Source organism: Leucoraja erinacea, chromosome 30, assembly GCF_028641065.1.
Source record: "Leucoraja erinacea ecotype New England chromosome 30, Leri_hhj_1, whole genome shotgun sequence".
NCBI classification, from domain to species: Eukaryota; Metazoa; Chordata; class Chondrichthyes; order Rajiformes; family Rajidae; genus Leucoraja; species Leucoraja erinaceus.
This window is the reverse complement of record NC_073406.1, coordinates 21380552-21400352: the sequence shown is the minus strand read 5'-3', so window position 1 is coordinate 21400352 and position 19801 is coordinate 21380552. Positions and strand designations below refer to the sequence as shown.

General features: G+C 45.9%; 1 protein-coding gene across 4 annotated transcripts in view; it reads right to left on the bottom strand.

Annotated features, from left to right (window-relative positions):
• Positions 1-522: 522 nt before the first annotated feature.
• ube4b (ubiquitination factor E4B, UFD2 homolog (S. cerevisiae)) overlaps positions 523-19801 on the bottom strand; it is a 78592-nt gene continuing 59313 nt past the window's right edge. For all 4 annotated transcript variants that reach the window (XM_055659641.1, XM_055659642.1, XM_055659644.1 and 1 more), the window contains exons 21-27: positions 17701-17827; positions 17171-17315; positions 13465-13599; positions 12212-12403; positions 9016-9190; positions 3088-3234; positions 523-1877 (exon numbers count right to left, since the gene is read on the bottom strand). In XM_055659641.1, coding sequence (XP_055515616.1) covers positions 1807-1877; positions 3088-3234; positions 9016-9190; positions 12212-12403; positions 13465-13599; positions 17171-17315; positions 17701-17827 — 992 coding nt within the window. In that variant the 3' untranslated portion in view covers positions 523-1806. The remainder of the gene's footprint in view (positions 1878-3087; positions 3235-9015; positions 9191-12211; positions 12404-13464; positions 13600-17170; positions 17316-17700; positions 17828-19801) is intronic.

The following is a 19801-nucleotide window of genomic DNA, read 5'->3' as shown; positions in this document are numbered from 1 at the left end:
AACACTTGTACAGTAAAAATTAAACTAGAATTTCAAGATTAGTAGCAGCTATCATGCTCATAAGCCGAGAATTTATAGCAGTTGTTTTCAATTAAGAGATTCCAGCAGAACACTCATCACAAACTAGCAATGTAAACAATTTCCGTTTTAGTATTGGACTAAATTCAAAATAAAGAATATGTATCTTGGCAACAAAAGGATTTCCTTTTTCCATTACAGATGTTACCGCAGTGAAGGGAACGGTGTCCACTCCCATTTTACTACATCTGATTCATGCAGTATGTCGATTTTATAGTAAAACATCTCTGAAGAAAGGTCCCAACCCGAAACATCACCTATCCGTGATTTCCAGGGATGCTGTCTGATCCGCTGAGTTACTCCAGCACTTTGCGTCCTTCCTGATAAAACATCTTCCTGATACAGAGTGATTTATAACTACGAGAAGTAGAGGCAGCGGAGACAATATTTCTGAAGTCACTGCACGTTTGTGGAAAAGTGACATTTAGCTGGCAATCAATGAAATTTAGGATTTTTCTTCCATACTTTATTTAACTTGCAAATAAGATTTCCAAAATGCAAAGTAACTTCACATTACTTCAGTTTGCTACAATTCAGGACAGTTGAAATAACCAACTCTGCAGCAAATTATACAAAATGTAAATGAGATAAAAAAATTATTCAGAAAATGTAGACAACCAACATGAATTAAAAGCTCAAATTAACAGGAGTGAATACAATAGGGCAGACAAAAAAAAAATCTTGATTTTCTTTCTATTCACAAGTCAGATACTCGAGAGCATCAACAATAATGAACAGATGCTGCCTGATCAAACGAGGATGTGCAGCGCTGTCTGCTTTTATTCCTGATTGCCAGCATCTGCAGTCATTTTTGGCATGAACTATACCATTTGGAACATTTCAGTGTAAGGCTGAAGAACTCTTGGAAAACAAGAGTGCCCTCTGGTGTGCTGTCACAATAAAGGCCCTCCGGGAGAGGAAGGAAATCGAATGGCTCCTGCATTTAGGATGCTTCTCAGAGCATGTCTTGAGAAAACCTTATTGCAATCAAAATATCCCAATAATGCAGCTCATACAGTGGAAAAAGCAATGGCCGTAAAACATGGTTGGTAGAAACGGAGGAGAGTCGTAACTTCTTAGCTACAGTGTTTGCAAACAAGTCTATGCATAAAGTGGAACAGGAGGGAGAGAGGCAGCTAGAAAAAATATAAATTAATGATAAACAAATAGAATTCAATAGTCTCACCTTTAATCCTGTGAGCCAACAGATTATGCCTCATAATTAAAACATCAGTTTTTAGGGATAGGGCCTGTGCATCACTTTGGTTTTGAAGAACATTTAGTGCAGCAAACAAAACAGTCCCTTCAGCAGCGACTGGGCACAAGATACAGTAATAATTTCAACCTAAAATACAGACCATCTTCCGTTAATACAGTCGTTTAAAAAACATCGTTGCTCAGACCCTTTTAGTTTCCAAATTACAGATCCGAGTACACCACTGTTACACTTGGACTGGTCACATGTTGCTGTACTGAAAAAGGTATTTTAACTTGTACCCTACACCTCTGAACTTTTTCTCCTTTAAATTGTTTGTTCTTTTAAATTAAATTTATTTACAGCGACATAACATTTTTCTAATGTTTTCAGTTCACCCTTTTTAATACGAGTGCAGCAGTCCTGCCTGCAACAATTCATTGTGGAGCAGATTTTCTCTTGGGTCTCAATATACTGGTGGTCTACACTCAGAACTACAAACATCTCGCATTGGATCCATCTTCCATGAAACATCACTGCAAAAAGCGATTTGAATGTTGCTTCGCTTTCATCCAGGCATGGATCTTTTCCTTTAGTTCAGGCACTAAAATACAAAATGGAACAATGTAGAGAGCAGAGTGGAATTAGTCAAGCAATCGACTTTCAAAACACTTAAAGACATGGTTAAGCAAAATTTAAAGGGTGCTTGCTTACACATATCTGAATATTTCATGTTTGTTTCCTGCTTTGTTACTGTGAGATGTTGCATTGATGGAATTTGCAGTGAGAATTTTACATATTGCAATCCACTCTAGATAGGCAAGCCCCAACTTCACAAGTATTTTTAACTCCACCGCATTATCTCCAGTAAGACAGTGGTACAGCCAGTTGAGCCGCTGCCTCACAGCATGAGACCAGGTTTCAGTGTGGATCTCAGGTGCTGTCTGTGAAGAGTTTGCACGGTCACCCTGTGACTACATAGATTTTTCTCTGGTATTCTCCCACATCCCAAAGACGTGTGGGATTGTAGGTTAATTGGCCTTTAACATTGCACCTGTTTAACAATTGACATCAGTCGGCAGGGAGTGGATGTGAAAGTGCGAACGTGTGATCGAAGGTAGCCATGGACTTGGTGGGCAGTATCTCTAAACTAAACTAACACTTCCACGGGTGCAAGAAGCTTTCATTTGAGAGCAGCTTGGTGTTTAACTATGCTGACCGTAACAATGCTGACTAACCCTGGACCCAGATGATGTGCAAACACTTTCCACCAGGAATGCTTGTTGGTCTTCAGTGAGGAAACTCTGGCTCAATGTTTCCCTGTGCCGTATGTAACCAATTATACACATCATTGTGGTATCGGAACACAAACCAGACTGGACACTGAACCAGGTAGGCCCAGGTTTACTCCAAGAGGTCTGGTTGTATCCCACATCGCATGGTGTATGGGCTCGTAGGTAAAGTGAGCTCTCTAAATTATCGCAACTGTATGGAGGTGGGGGTGATGGGGCAAAGAAAAAGGAGTTGATGAGACAGTGGGGAGATACCATGGGTTAGTGTTTGATATTAAGCATGGACGATGGCCAAAGAGCCCCTTCCTATGTGCGCTCTCTCTCGCTGAGATGAGATTTCTACTCTGCAGTCTGAAGAAGGGTCTCGACCTGAAACGTCACCCATTCCTTCTCTCCAGAGATGCTGCCTGTCCCGCTGAGTTACTTCATTTTTTGTCTATTTTCCACTCTACAGAGTTCAGCAAATTATGCTGATATTTTTGAGCTGCAAATCTTATCTATGTTTAGAATAACATACTTTACCTGGCTCTAGCATATTCTCTGTTAAATGTTGGCGGTTAAATGGGTCAGTTGGAGAATTCAGTAAATGTCTTAAAATAATGGAGCGGTCCATTATCGTTCCTGAAGGCAGCCTGACAGGATCATTCATCAGGGTGTCCATCAGTGGATCTGCAACAATGAAGACCTTTCAATCACAGCTCAACTCCACCAAACAGTTCAAGATTAATTTACCCAAATTACTCTGTAGGCTCCGGTGCTACTTGTCAGCAATGCGCTGGGTCCCAGCACTGAGACATCTGCCTCTAAGCATCCATCAGCTACAAAGTGAAAATGAGGAAGGTACATGAACGTGGGTTACATCACCCCTTGATGTCAGCATCACCACTTCTGGGAGAAATAAGCAGTTCACGTTCAGCTCTCAATAGTCCTGCCATCTTGCTTCCATTACAGAAATGGAGACACAGGAGACTGCAGATGCTGGAATCTTGAGCAACAGAACGTGTTGGAAGAACACGGGGCTCCAATTAAGGATGGCACGGTGGCACAGCGGTAGAGTCGCTGCCTTACAGTTCCGGACACTAGAGTTCAATCCTGACTACGGATGCTGTCTGTATGGAGTTTGTACATTCTCCCCGTGACCTGCGTGCGTTCTCTCCGGTTTCCTCCCACTCTCCAAGGACGTACACGTTTGCAGGTTAATTTGCTTCAGTAAAATTGCGTGCGTGATAGTGTTAGTGGACGGGGATCGCTGGTCGGCACCGACTCTGGGTCAAAGTGCCAGTTTCTGCACTATCTCTAAATTAAAACCCAAACTAAACTCAGCGGCTCAGGCAATATCAGTGGTGGGAAGTGGACAGACAACGTTTTGGGTCGGGACTCTTCCTCAGAGTGACCCATCAATCTGAAGTGTCCCAACTCAAAGTGTGGTTTGTCTATTTCCCTCCACAGATGTTGCCTGACCCAGAGTTCTTCCAGCAGTTTGCCTTTGGCCTACTTCTATTACAGTGAGGTTTCGATATAAGGCCCTCATTAGCTCGAGCACTGCCACATCACGCAAGCTTAAACTGCCACTGTTATACCAGTCTTGTAAGGAGAGTTTGGGAGATTAGTTTCTACAATGAGTTATAGAAATTCAACCCTGCAATTAAAAGGACAGCAGTTATACAGATTACTGTTGTATGAATGAATTTACTACAGGTGCACAACCTTTTATCCGGTGTTCCAGAAACCGAAAAGCTCCGAAAACCGGCCATTTTTTCCAGATGTCGTCTGCGCACTAAAGCTCCGTTTGGCGCCAAACTTGACCCAAAACGACCCACGGTCAACCCAGGTCTGTACTACTGTAGCGGCTGCCTCCTCCCTGGAGACCGGGAGACGCTTAAACATCTGTAAATCATTGCTTAAATGTTAGTCAGTTAGTTTGGAGGGCTTTTATGTGAAGGGGGGGTGAAGGGGTAAACTTTAATTCTTGGTCCCCTACCTGGTCGGAGAGGCGGGGAGCGGTCAATGCCTTACCGGGTCGCCGTGCAGTAAGCTCCGCAGCGCTGTGGCCGTTGGGGCTGCGGGCGGCGCCAGTTGTAGCTCCGACCCCGGCAACTCTACCCCTGGCTGCGAGGCGCTCCAAATCCAGCGCGGCCCGCGGCCGGACGCCCCAGCTCCGCAAATGTCGGGAGTCGCCGGCTTCGCAGCGCTGGGAAACCAGCGGGGAGCGGGCAATGCCTTACCGGGTCGCCGTGCGGCAAGCTCCGGAGCGCTGTGGCCGCCGACACACAACATCGCGGCGCGTCGCTGGATTTGGAGCCGCGCAGCCAGGGGTAGAGTTGCCGGGGTTGGAGCTCCAACCGGCGCCGCCCGCGGCCGGACGGAGCCCCCAGCTCCGCGAGGTTGGGAGTCGCCGACCAGGTAGGGGACTAAGAATTAAAGTTTCCCCCTTCACCTCTACACCACCACCACCACATAAAATCCCTCCAAACTAACTGACTAACATTTATGCAATGATTCTCCCGGTCACCCGGGAGGAGGCAGCAGCTCCAGACTTTTCAAGCCGCCCGCGCTACCTACCTAATCTACGCTAAAAATCTTCCATTCTGAAATCCGAAAATGTCCGAAATCCGACAAGTGTCTGGTCCCAAGGCTTTCGGATAAAAGGTTGTGCACCTGTATCAAGATTTTATAAAATCCACAACCCAGCGTTGATTGGAAATCAACCTATAACAATGTCTGCACACTGAATAATTCTCAGATCTATACATCATACTTCATTGGTATCTTTTTTCAAAGACAGACAAGGATTTTGACCATGCCAACATCCTCATAATTAAGTGCTCCTCAGTTGATCAGATTGGACAAAGCAGGTGCTCTGCCGTAGCAGTGATGTCTTTTGCTCAGGTCCTGGTGTGGGGCTGGCAAACAAAGTCAGGAATCAAACAGTTGCCAAGTGAGACAATTGCCTCAACACCTGCGGCTACAATGAGTCCAAAGGAGTCTAATTAACAAACTATACTCGCGTGTGGAACACTGCCGTTTCAAGGCTGAAGTGTGCCTCAATCAACTCTATTTTGTAAAATAATATATGGTCACACTGATCTGTTCTGTATTTATTTATGCCTACTATATTCTGTAGCTGAAGCAAGAATTTCATTATCCTATCTGGGACACATGACAATAAACTCTCTTGAATCTCGAATCGTGAATTAATGTACAATTTGCAATCAGTCCAATTTAAGTAAACTTGTAAATCTGCATTTATAACTGGTTCACACCCAACTAACATTATACAATGCCGGGTGTTCACTATCCCCCCCAACCTCCCCCTCTCCAACACCGAACGGTCTGTCCTCAACAGAGGTCTTACCTTTGCCCCCCTCCATCCCCATCTCAATGAATTCCACGCCCACCACGACTTGGAGCGCTTCTACCGTCGCCTCCGCCTCACAGCGTTCTTCCATGGGAAGGAGTCCTCGCCCCCCACTGATGACCCCTTTTCCCGTCTCCAACGCACCCCCTCCTCGTGGAACCCCCCTCGTGGCCGATTTCCGGCTTTAGAACTCTTCATCAATAACTGCCGTCGCGACATCAACCGCCTCAACTTCTCCACTCCCCTGTCTCACTCCAATCTCTCACCGCATGAACGTTCTGCCATCGACTCACTCCGCAACAACCCAGATTTGGTTATCAAACCCGCTGACAAGGGAGGTGCCGTGGTAGTCTGGCGCGCCGATCTCTACAAAGCTGAGGCCATGCGCCAACTCTCGGACACCTCCTCCTACTTACCCCTGGACCATGACCCCACTGACGAGCACCAGGCCACCATCTCCAGCACCATCACCGACTTCATCCACTCCAATGCCCTACCCGACCGAACCTCCAACCTCATCGTTCCCCAGCCCCGCACGGCCCGATTTTACCTTCTCCCCTAAAATCCACAAACCTGACTGTCCCGGAAGACCTATTTTCTCTGCCTGTTCGTGCCCCACCGAACTCATTTCCAAATACCTTGACTCCATCCTATCCCCCTTGGTTAAATCCCTCCCTACCTATGTTCAAGACACCTCAGAGACACTCTCCGTCGTCTCCTCGCATTCCATTCTCTAGGCCCTCACCCCCTCATCTTCATCATGGACGTCCAGTCACTCTACACCTCCATCCCCCACCAGGATGGTCTCAAAGCCCTCCGGTTCTTCCTCGACCAGAGGAGCAACCTATACCCAGCCACTGACACTCTCCTCCGCCTAGCGGAGGTGGTCCTTACCCTCAATAACTTCACATTCGACTCCTCCCATTTCCTCCACATACAAGGCGTAGCTATGGGCACACGCATGGGCCCCAGCTATGCCTACCTATTTGTCGGGTATGTCGAGCAATCCTTGTTCAATACATACCAGGGCCCCATCCCCGACCTCTACCTCCGCTACATCGATGACTGCTTTGGTGCCACCTCCTGCACCAGCACACAACTGACTGACTTCATCCACTTCACCACTAACTTCCATCCGGCACTCAAATACACCTGGACCATTTCCGACACTTCCCTACCATTCCTTGACCTCACTATCTCCATTGCAGGTGATAAGACTTCTGACCGACATCCACTATAAACCCACTGACTCCCATGGCTATCTGGACTTCTTCCCACCCTGCTTCCTGTAAGGACTCCATCCCCTACTCCCAATTCCTCCGTCTACGCCGCATCTGCTTCACGGATGAGGCGTTCCACACCAGGACATCTGAAATTTCCTCATTATTCAGGGAACGGGGGCTCCCCTCCTCCACCATAGATGAGGCTCGCACCAGGGTCTCTTCCATACCTCTCTCCACATCCCCCCACTCGCAACGTCAGAGTCACCCAAGTCCTCATCTTTCACCCCACCAGCCGTCACATACAAAAAGTAATCCTCCGTCAGTTTCGCCACCTCCAACGTGACCCCACCACTCGCCACATCTTCCCATCCCCCCCCATATCTGCCTTCCGCAAAGACCGCTCCCTCCATAATTCCCTTGTCAATTCTTCCCTTCCCTCTCGTACCACCCCCTCCCCGGGCACTTTCCCTTGCAACCGCAAGAGATGCAACACTTGTCCCTTTACCTCCCCCCTCAACTCCGTTCAAGGACCCAAGCAGTCGTTCCAGGTGCGACAGAGGTTTACCTACATCTCCTCCAACCTCATCTATTGCATCCGCTGCTCTAGATGTCAGCAGATCTATATCGGTGAGACCAAGCGGAGGTTGGGCGATCGTTTCGCCGAACACCTCCGCTCGGTCCGCAATAACCAAGCTGACCTCCCGGTGGCTCAGCACTTCAACTCCCCCTCCCACTCCGTCTCTGACCTCTCTGTCCTGGGTCTCCTCCATGGCCACAGCGAGCAGCACAGGAAATTGGAGGAACAGCACCTCATATTCCGTTTGGGGAGTCTGCATCCTGGGGGCATGAACATCGAATTCTCCCAATTTTGTTAGTCCTTGCTGTCTCCTCCCCCTCCTCAGTCCCCCTGCTGTCTCCTCCCATCCCCCAGCCTTCGGGCTCCTCCTCCTTTTTCCTTTCTTGTCCCCGCCCCCGATCAATCTGAAGAAGGGTTTTGGCCCGAAACGTTGCCTATTTCCTTCGCTCCATAGATGCTGCTGCACCCGCTGAGTTTCTCCAGCTTTTTTGTGTACCTAACATTATACAATGCTCTGGTACATTACACTTAGAATAGTATCATTGGTATGATCTTCGTAACCAAAGATTGATACACTTGTAATAGTTCAATAAAGGTTTACTGACACCTCAAATTCAAAGACACCCCCACAGAGAGATAGTAAACAGAGATCAAGCATTTAAAAGACAAAGGAGCTCTAATTGAAACAGATTCTTGGAAGACTTTATCAGGGCAAATGAGGAGTTGCTGCATTCCCTGGCGAGGACATCTAGAACCAGGCACACAGTCTCAAAATAAGGTCATGCATCGACATCAGAGACAAGAAATGTCTTCACCCAGAGGCCTTGGTCCCTGACTGTACTCAAATTAGAGAACAATAGATTGTTCTACATTAAAAAAGAATCAAAGTAAGATGAATGAGGGGAAAATAACATTGAGGTAAACAATCTTATTGAATGGCAAAACAGCTGCGACACCTACTTCAACTTCTAATGCTCAAACATACAATTAATTAATTTGAAGCCACAGACTGCAGAAAATATTTAATTGGCTCTTTTGGTTTCACTTCATTTACCCCCAGCATCAGATCGAGAGACAAATATGAGGAACTTCTGCCTACGAAACAGTACGAGTTTCTCTTCATAAGAGCTGGTTGTATAGTGGGAAGGCATTTCAGACATTATTTTATTCCGAATTCCCAGATTATAACCAAACCAATATGACACAAATTCCATTGAATTTTCTAATGATGGGCTTCAGGGAGAACCAGTCCACTCTGATTCAGCATTAGAATTTTTCCAACATTCACTCACCTCTGAACTCATCTGGTGCATCACCGTAGTCGATTTCCGCACGGGCATTCTTTGTCACAATCTCTTCTACCTTTTCTGCCAGCAGCCTGAACTTTTCTATAGCTATTGTTGATTTAATTCCTGCTTTTCTCATTTTCGAAATGACTTCATCAAAGAGTTCTTTACTGTACGATCGCTGTTCCCAAAAGCGCAAAACAGAAATGAAAGACAATTTACAAGTGAAATTATAGCAAATCCATTACACAAAACATTTACATAATAGAAGGGTATCAAATCCATTTATTTTTGTATTATCTTTTAAACAGGAATGTGTTTATTAGAGCTAATACAATTAAAATTATGTAAAATTATGAGGCATAAAATCGCAATTTGATTTCAGAAGTTACTGATTTGGATCCAAAAATAATAGGAGTTAGGGGAAGAGAAGCTGAGGAGGTAGATGAATATAACACATTCCCTCAATACCCAAAGATGAAGTTACTCTATACCCCAATTCAGTTCCAGTGGTTTAGCAGGAAAGCTCACCTGTATTCCTTCATCTCACTACACCGCAGGCTGCAACTCTGCTCAAAGTCTCCTTGCAAACACTTTCCCAAAGATGTCACTTTTAAACCTTCACCCAGCAAAATTAGCCCACAATGAATAAACAAGTGAAAAATAACTGCAAAGCGGTGATAAAAATCAGCAGATAAAATGTCTTTGCACTAGCATTCAATGATCTTTACAAGTATCAGAAGGAACATGTAAAGGACATGGTTAGAGGCAACATTTAATGACACCACATGAAGTTTAGTTTAGATAATGTGGAAATAGGTCTGTTCACCATGATCATTAATCACCCGTTGACAATAGTTCACTGTCATCCCACTTTTTCATCCACTCTACACGTCAGGGGACAATTTTAAAGGCCAGATAACCTACAACCTCGCACGTCATTGGGGTGTGGCAGGAAGCCCAAGCGCCTGGAGGAAACCCATGTGGTCACAGAGAACGTGCAAACACCACACAGACAGCAGCCGAGGTCAGGATTGAACCCAGGTCTCTAACATCGGGACAGCAGCTGTACCAACTGCATCACCGCACCATGGCACAGACAAAAATCAAGAGCACAGATTGGCCACTTGGGCCTTCCAACCTGCTGCATCGTTCAATAGTCATGGCCAATCCAATTTTAACCTCAACGTCACATTCCCATCTGGCACTGGTACCCTGTCACCCTTCAGTTTATCAAGAATCTATCTACTTCGGCCTTAAAAAAAATCCAATATTCTGTGTTCCAAAATTGGTAATTCAATATTCTCCGACAGAAAACCACCACCCTGTGAAAACCTCCCAGAATCGTGCATGTTTCACGTGGCGCAGTGAAAGACTTCAGATCACCTAGAGTGCTGCGTACAGTTCTGGTTGCCACACTACAGAATAAATGTTGTGGCAACAGGTTCACCATGTTGTTGCCTGGACAGGAGGGCTGTAATCTCTTACAAAGAGAAATTGGATCGTCTTTATCCCAGGTTGTGAAAGGTTAGAACTAGAGGGAAGATATTGAGAGAGTTGAAGGGGTACGTTTTTTCCCCCCAACGAGCATATGGGCTGAACGGAACAATTTCTATGTCTGACAATGATTCTATGGGTAATGAGGAACTGCAGATGCTGGTTTAAACCAGAGATAGCCATAAAAAGCTGGAGTAACTCAGGCAGCATCACTGGAGAGAAGGAATGGTGACGTTTTGGGTCGAGACACTTCTTCAGACTGGTTAGGGATAAGGGAAATGAGAGATATAGACAATGATGTGGAAAGATAAAGAACAATGAGTATAGAAGCTGGGATGTAATGTTAAAATTGTACAAGGCATTGGTGAGGCCAAATCTGGAGTATGGTGTACAATTTTGGTCGTCCAATTATAGGAAGGATGTCAACAAAATAGAGAGAGTACAGAGGAGATTTACTAGAATGTTGCCTGGGTTTCAACAACTAAGTTACAGAGATAGGTTGAATAAGTTAGGTCTTTATTCTCTGGAGCACAGAAGGTTAAGGGGGGACCTGATAGAGGTCTTTAAAATGATGAGAGGGATAGACAGAGTTGATGTGGACAAGCTTTTCCCTTTGAGAATAGGGAAGATTCAAACAAGAGGACATGACTTCAGAATTAAGGGACAGAAGTTTAGGGGTAATATGAGGGGGAACTTCTTTACGCAGAGAGTGGTGGCAGTGTGGAATGAGCTCCCAGTGGAAGTGGTGGAGGCAGGTTCATTGGTATCATTTAAAAATAAATTGGATAGGCATATGGATGAGAAGGGAATGGAGGGTTATGGTATGAGTGCAGGCAGGTGGGACTAAGGGGAAAAAAAATGTGTTCGGCATGGACTTGTAGGGCCGAGATGGCCAGTTTCCGTGCTGTAATTGTTATATGGTTATATGGTTAATGAATAACAGATGGAAAAATTAACGATGATAAATGAAACAGGCTATTGTTAGCTGTTTGTTGGGTGAAAACAGGAAGCTGGTGCGACTTGGGTGGGGGGGAGGGATAGAGAGAGAGAGGGAATGCCGGGGCTACCTGAAGTGAGAGAAATCAATATTCATGCCACTGGGCTGTAAGCTGCCCAAGCGAAATATGATATGCTGTTGCTCCAATTTGCGTTTAGCCTCACTCTGACAACGGAGGAGACCTAGGACAAAGATCTGTGTGGGAATGGGAAGGAGAATTCAAGTGTTTAACATCTGGGAGATCAGGTAGGTTCAGGAAGGCTAAGCGAGGCTTTTCAGCTAAACGATTGCCCAGTCTGCGTTCGGTCTCGCCGATGTATAAGAGTCAACATCTTGAACAACGGATACAGTAGATGAGGTTGGAGGAAGTGCAAGTGAACCTCTGCCTAATCTGAAAGGACTGTCATGGTCCCTGGACAGAGTCGAGGGGAGGAGGTATAGGGATAGGTGTTGCATCTTCTGCGGTTGCAGGAGAAGGTACCTGGGGAAGGATTCTATGAGATCAGCTACCGCCATTCTCCTAAAACAGCATACATTACAAGTAAAAGAAAAAAAACTGCAGACGCTGGAAATCTGAAATGAAAAACAGAAAAAGCTAGAAACATCAGTACATTAGGCAGCATCAATTCAGAGAGAAAGAGCTAATGTTATAAGTCGGAGACTATTACATTGTCAGTTGTTTAAAACTCTGAATGCATGTGCACAAACCTGGTCATCAGCAATGGCTTTTGCAAATCTGGGACAATCCAAATGCAGGTAGATGTCAGTCAACTGATCCAAAAGCTTCTTCGGTTCAAAACCATACTTCTCCGGGTTTTCTACTTTTAGGTCACGGCATTTCGGACCACACAGCTGCTGCAGGTTGAAGTTCAGCATTGCTGCTAAACGCGGCCCAAGCTCCTGCAAGTCATTTCAGCAAAATCAACTGGTGTGTTACAAAAGCCCCTCCTTTATCAGTTTTCCAATTGGATAATAGTATTTCAGAGTGTCGCGCTAATCAAGAAACGTTTTCCTGCACAAACTAATGAATTGTAACCTACCCAATGTCAATAAGGAGAGTAGTTGTGATGAACTGGTTATCCCCCCCCCCCCCCCCCCCCCCCCCCCCCCCCCCCCCCCCCCCCCCCCCCCCCCCGTTTGCCAACCCCCACACAAATAGTTGAAAGAGAGAACATGAACGGCTGAATAATTGCACACAGAGCTTTGGTCAGCAGGGTTGTGTACAACACCAGTGCAAGCCGAGGTACACACCTCTCACTGCCATTCTGCTCATTTACCTCAAAACTGCCAAGTTCTGAACAGGCACGCTCACATCTGTCTTGACAAAATGCCTGCTGAAAACCAAACACGACCGCTGCTCAGTTTTAGACTTGATATATACAGGCCCTTCAGCCTACCGTGTCCATCCTGACCAGCGATCAACCCGTACACTAACCTACACACACCTCAAGCCAAATAACCTACAAGCCTGTACACCTTTGGGGTGTCGGGGGGGAAACCAGAGCAGCCGGAGAAAACCCACATGGCCACAGGGAGAATGCACAAACTGTCTGTACAGACACAACCCAGAGTCAGGATTTAACCTGGGTCTCTGGCGCTGTAAGGCAACAACTCTACAGCTGCGCCACTGTGCCACCCAGTTAGCTGGGGAACAAAACATAACTAAAACTACAACGATGGTGGCAGCAGTTTGTGTAATGGAAATTAGCCCTTACTTAGGAATTGAGAAATCGCTAGCGAAAAAATCTAAAATACAGATGAAAATTCACTCCAGGAAACTTGTGAAGGTAAATAAAATTGCAACTAATTTCCTGACACATGCAGATGCAGCTTTGCGTTACAGAAAACAGTGATACCCAAAGTTTCCATTGAACGCAATCCCCTCCCCACCACCCGTGCAGCTGTAAATGTAGATCTTCCACGTTCATTTGGTAACTAATGAGAAAACAGAAATTACTCACGGGTCGAAGGAAAGGTTTTTGCACTTGTTTCGTGAGGTAATGGAACATATCCACAGTCTCGGCACCAAGAGCGAGGTATGAACGGGAGACACGCTCGTCTTGAGTCAGCTGGGACTGCCGGCTCTGTTGCTGATCCTTACAAATGTAAAAGGCAACCATTGAGGTGAACACCAAACTTGAGTGAACAAATGGAATATGCTATTTCAACTGTCATTATTCTGCCACGGACTAGAGATGAAAGCAGTTTATTATTTACGACATGGCAGCATGATTATTCTCAGAATGAGCTTAAAAGATTTAATGGCTCATTAGAGAGAGACGCTATTAGATACTCCAAAGGGACACTATATGACAGCTTAATGGCGCTTTAAGAAACGTATTTAAAAAAAATGGAGAAGCAAACAGTATTATTGGCAAAACAGTTATTTTACGTTCATATATTTACTAGATGCGGGCTCAACTGTCATCCATTTTCAATACCATCAATTCATTTTAGAAATTAGTCAAGTCAGTGTCAAACAGCAAGGAAACGGGCTCTTCGGCCCAACATGCTCATGAAGGCCAAGATGTCCCATCTACAGCAGCCCCACTTGCCCGCGTTTAGCCTTTATCCATTTAAACCTTTCCTATCCATGTACCTGTCCAAAAGTTATTATACCTGCTTCAGCTACCTCCACAGACAGCTCATTCCATATATCTACCATCGTGTGTGGAAAAGTTGCCCCTCAGGTTCCTATTAAATCTTTCCCCTCTCCCCTTTAATCTATGTTCTCGGGTTTGTGATTCCCTCTGCATAAAAGACTGTGCATCTACCCTATTTATTCCCCTCGTGATTTTATATACCTCTATAAGATCACTTCTGATCCTCCTGAATTCCAAAGAATAAAGTCCTAGCCTGCTGAACCTCTCCCTACAGCTCTGGCCCTCAAGTCCTGTCAACTTGAGTCCGGAGTTCATCTAAAATCACATCTGTGCCAAATCAATGAAGTGCTCCTTTCTTTATGGGATGTCAGTGAATTAGCTAGACTTTATGACATGAAGTTTCAGATTCACTTGACAAGATTCTAAACTGCAAGTCCAGTTAGTTGTGCTACCAAAATCATACTTGGTCCATCAAATATGAATGTTTGGTTTGTTCTGTGAGAAAACAATCCCAAAGGGAAGCCAGAAAAAGTTGTGTTATAAAAATGGTTTAGCAGTACACATACTTCCTTCAGCAGCAACCATGTGTCTTGTGCATAATCCACAAATATGAAACATGACTGCACAAATGATTGACAGCAGGCCATGCAAATAAAAATAATCCAGCACACTACTCAAAAATGTCAAAAACACTACTTCTGTGCATTCCAAAATTGGAAATACTTCCATTCCATCTAGTCATAGAGTGATACAGTGTGGAAACAGGCCCTTCAGCACAACTTGCCCACACTGGTCAACATGTCCCAGTTACAATAGTCCCACCTGCCAGCATTTGGTCCATATCCCTCCAAACCTGTCCTATCCACGTACCTAACAGTTTCTTAAACGTTGGGATAGTCCCAGCCTCAACTACCTCCTCTGGCGGCTCGTTCCATTCACCCACCACCCTTAGTGTGAAAAAGTTACCTCTCAGATTCCTGTTAAATCTTTTCCCCTTCACCTTAAACTTATGTCCTCTGGTCATTGAATTACCTACTCTGGACATGAGACCGTGTACCTACCCGATCTATTCCTCTCATGATTCCAACACCTCCAGAAGATAACTCCTCATCCTCCTGCGCTCCCAGTCTACACAACCTCTCCCTATAGCTCAGACCGTCTGGTCCTGGCAAAATCCTCGTAAATATTCTCTGTACCCTTTTGAGCTTGACACCTTTCTTACAACATGGTGCCTAGAAATGAACACAATACTCTAAATGCAGTCTCACCAACGTCTTATACAACTCCCAATTTCTGTACTCAATGTTCTGACTGATAAAGGCCAATGTACCAAAAGCCTTTTTGACCACCTTATCTACCTGCGACTCAACCTTCAAGGAATCATGCACCTGCATTCCTAGACCCCTCTGCTCTTCATCTCCCCAGAGCCCTACCATTCACTGTGTAGATACTGCCCACGATAGACTTCCCAAAATGCAACTCGCATTTCTCTGTATTAAATTCCATCAACCATTCCTCCACCCACCTGGCAAATTGATCACGATCCTGCTGCAATTTTTCACAACCATCTTCACTATCTGCAAACCACCCACTTTTGCATCATCAGCAAACTTGCTAATCTTGCCCTGTATGTTCTCATCCATATCATTGATGTAGATGACAAACAGCAACTGGCCCAGCACCAAACTGCGTGGCACACCACCAGTCACAGGCCTCCAGTCCGAGAAGCAATCTTCCACTATCACCCTCCGTCTCCTTCCATGGAGCCAATTTTCTATCCATTCAGCTATCTCTCCTTGGATCCCATGCGATCTAATCTTCCAGAGCAGACTACCATGTGGAACCTTGTCGAATGCCCTACTGATGTCCATGTGCACAACATCTACAGCTCTGCCCTCATCAACCTTTTTGGTCACGTCTTCAAAAAACTCAGATTTGTGAGACATGACCGCCATGTACGAAATCATGCTGACTATCCCTAATCAGCCCTTTTCATCCAAATGCCAGTATATCCCGTCCCTCAGAATACCCTCTAGTAACTACAGATGTTAAGCTCAATGGCCTATCATCCCAGCAATTTCCCTGCAGCCCTTCTTGAGTGGAAGTATAACATTTGCCACCCTCTGGTCTTCCGGCACCCCTCCTTTATTTAAAGATGACTTAAATTTCAACCAGGGCTTCGGCAATTTCCTCTCTAGTTTTACACAATGTCCTCGGATATATTTGATCAGGCCCTGGAGATTTATCGACCTTCATACCCAACTGTATCTTCAGCACCACCTCAACGGTCACACTGACTGCTCTCAAGACACGTCCAATGACTGCCCCAAATTCCTCAGTCCTCCTGTCTTTCTCTTTTGTAAACAGAGGAAAATACTCAGAGGACCTTGCCCATCTCCTGTGGCTCCACACAGACGTGACCGCATTGATTCCGGAGAGGACCCACTGTCTCGAGTTCCCCTTCCCCCCGTCTCTATCTCCTACACACAACCCAGAGCCCTCCATAACCTGCGTTCCTATCCAAAAGTCTCTTAAATGTCACTATTACCACCCCCAGCGGCACTTTCCATGCACTCACCACCCTCTTAAAAACGTGCCCCGCACATCTCCTTTAAACTTTGCCCCTCTCACCAAAGCTCTGTCCTCTGGTATTTGAAGTTGTGATGGTCCCACTCAAATCCCAGTCACCAGGTCAGCCTCAATTCCCAACACAAGGTCCAGTGTGTTCTCTTGTCGGATTGGACCATCTGCATACTGTTTCAAGAAACCCTTTTGGACACAGGTAATAGATTCTGCCCCCTCCAAGCCTTTTGCACTAAGTCCCAGTCAATATTGGGGAAGTTAAAAATCACCCACTAAGACAACCCTGATACTCTAGCCTCTATCGGGAAGCTGTCTACATATCAGTTCCTCTATCGCCCACTTGCTAATGGGGACCCTACAGCACAATCCCATGAGAGTGCTTGCAACTTTATGTCTAAGCTTCATCCTTCTTTCACTGGCCATCACCCGTCTCCTTGCTGAAAAACAAATTAACTAACATGAAACAAAATATCGGGTTTACCCTGGGTAACGCGTCCCAACGCTCTTTGTTCTTCATTTCTTCCTGCACCTCGTGGATACGTTTAAGAGAATCCAGGCTCTCATCCAGCAGGTATGTGGTATCATTTATTAACATATTGATGTAACGGACAAATTGCTTTCCAGAACTATTATAAAACAAAATGTGCAAATGTAGAGTTAGATATCCCCAAAAAGAGCAAGTTGGTAAATCCACTTTAACTACCAAAAGCCTTTGACTGCACACTATTGTACTTATTGCCATAAATTTAGTCCTGCTCTCCCCACCTCTTTTCCAGCTTTCTTCCCCCCCATTCCCATCAGTCTGAAGGGCCTCTCCCAAAATGACGCCCATCCATTCCCTCCACAGATGCTGCCTGACCGCCAAGTTCCTCCAGTACTTTGTGTTTTGCTCAAGATTCCATGATCCTTCATTTCTTGTGCCTCCATGTTACTGCTTCACTGCAAAATCGCTAGCTTCTTCACTCTTGCACGTTTACCCATCATCGGAGAAAAAGAGATGCGGCAACTTACTTAAACTCTTCCATAAAGGTGCCTTGATGCGCTACGTTCTGCCAAAGGCTCTTAAATATTGTGCTGATGTGATAACGGATAGTGAACTTGTCATAGAATTCACTTGTTGCTCCAGTATGTTCAACATCTAAGTAGTAAATTAAATATCAAGTTAATACTACTTCTCAAATTCATCTGAAACTCAGTATAAAACAGTAGAAACGGGGTTTGCAGTCTCTCCCTGCGGGGGAATACGATCTTTTTGTCGTATTCCCCTTCCCTGCCTCCGTCTTTGCTGAGGCCTAATGGAGCTGACGACCTCGAGGCTCCGGAGGCAGAGCACCATCAGGACTCACCCCGAGCTCGCTCCCGTGAGGGTGGTCCGGCTCAGGGCTGGAAGAGGTTGGGACGCTCCCGTGAGGACGGCCAGCCCGAGGGTGGAACGAGGCTCCCGTCGGAGCGGCCGAGCTCGGGAAGGTGCGGCACTGGCAGCCCGAGGGAGGTTCGGCGCCCGAGTCGGGGCAGCTCAGCCCGGGGAAGAAGCGACGCCCAAGTCGGGGCGGCCCGGTCCAGGGGAGAAGCGACGCCCAAGTCGGGGCGGCCCGGTCCAGGGGAGAAGCGACGCCCAAGTCGGGGCGGCCCAGCCCGAGGCTGAAGACGGCACAGTACTCACGTGAGGGTGGCTGGGACGGTGTTCTGGCGGTGGTGGCCCGAGTCCGGGGTTCGGCCACGGGCCAGCGGCTGCAGGACTGGTGGGCGGCAGCTTCAACCACCCCGGGCCGCGGTGTTTGAGCCGCGGGACTGTTTTTAAAATAGCCCGGTGGGTATCTCCCCAGCGCAGAGGGAGAAGAGGAGGGAAGAGACTGCAGACCTAAGATTTTTGCCTCCATCACAGTGAGGAGATGCTGGGTGGACTCACTGTGGTGGATGTTAATATGTGTTCATTGTTGTTTTATTGTATTGTATTATATGTATGACTGCTGCAATTTCGTTCAGACTTCGGTCTGAATGACAATAAAAGGCTATCTATCTATCTAGGCACAAACCTTTTAAATACGTGTGAGAGAAACTGGCCTGTGATCCCCGACACTTATGCACGCAAGGTTACTGACCGACAGCGCACTCCTCTCTATGTTCAGAGATCAGCAGAACTGGATACATAGAACCTAGCACATCAGAGTAGTCAACTAGTTCTCCTGTGCCCAGCACATGAAGACAAGTCTCTTCAATGACGTGCTTCTTTCACACAATATTAATGCAAAAATGCAGCCCTGGTTGCAGAAGGCAAAATAAAGTCTTAATCCAAGAATGTAATGACTTCAACATAATGCCGCCTAAGGGCCAAATTAAAAGAAAGATCCACAGCTCAATACAAACACGCTAAATTTCAATTGTGTTTTATTTAATGGTTGGGTTTCAAAATGAACAAATCATGTGAAATCTGTTCATGCTACCTTTGTTCTCAGCTGAGGCAGTTCTTGCAATCATTTGGTTTTGTCACTTGATATTTCTCCTTAAAAGCAATAGGTATCGTTTTGGAATGAATACTTTTTGAAGCCAAACCAACTAGAAGACCAGCTAAGAGGATGTGTATTGGGTTGTCAACACCACAGTGAAAATACGCCATAATGGGTCCAACTCTCCAAGAGGGGAATGAAAGGGCTGGAATAAAAAATCTAAGCAAGCATTTCTTTGTGATGGGTCTGTACAGGCCCACCACCAATTTTCCGGCACCCTTGGTTTAAGGGCCTTGCCAGATTATCTATTTTATGATCTTATTTTGTCGGACCAAGAGACCACATCCTTGGGGGGCTGAGATACTGTGGACGTCGGCTATGGGAATGGATTAGCCAGCTCTGGCTGGGCCCGTGCTCCAGAGCGCAAATCCAATCCACCAATCGGTCCCGGAAGTCCTGATGAAGTCGTGATCAGCCACCTCACCTGGCCTAGGAGCCACATTTTGGGGGGGGTTTCAAGTGCTCTCTTAGAATTTTGTCTGCATTAAAGGAGGTACTGGACAGTCGGTGGTGGACTTTACTTTAAGTACAAAGGGAAAATTCTCTTTTTATTAAATATACACATTTTCTTGTAATTATTTAGCTTTGTCACAGGATATTTCTCC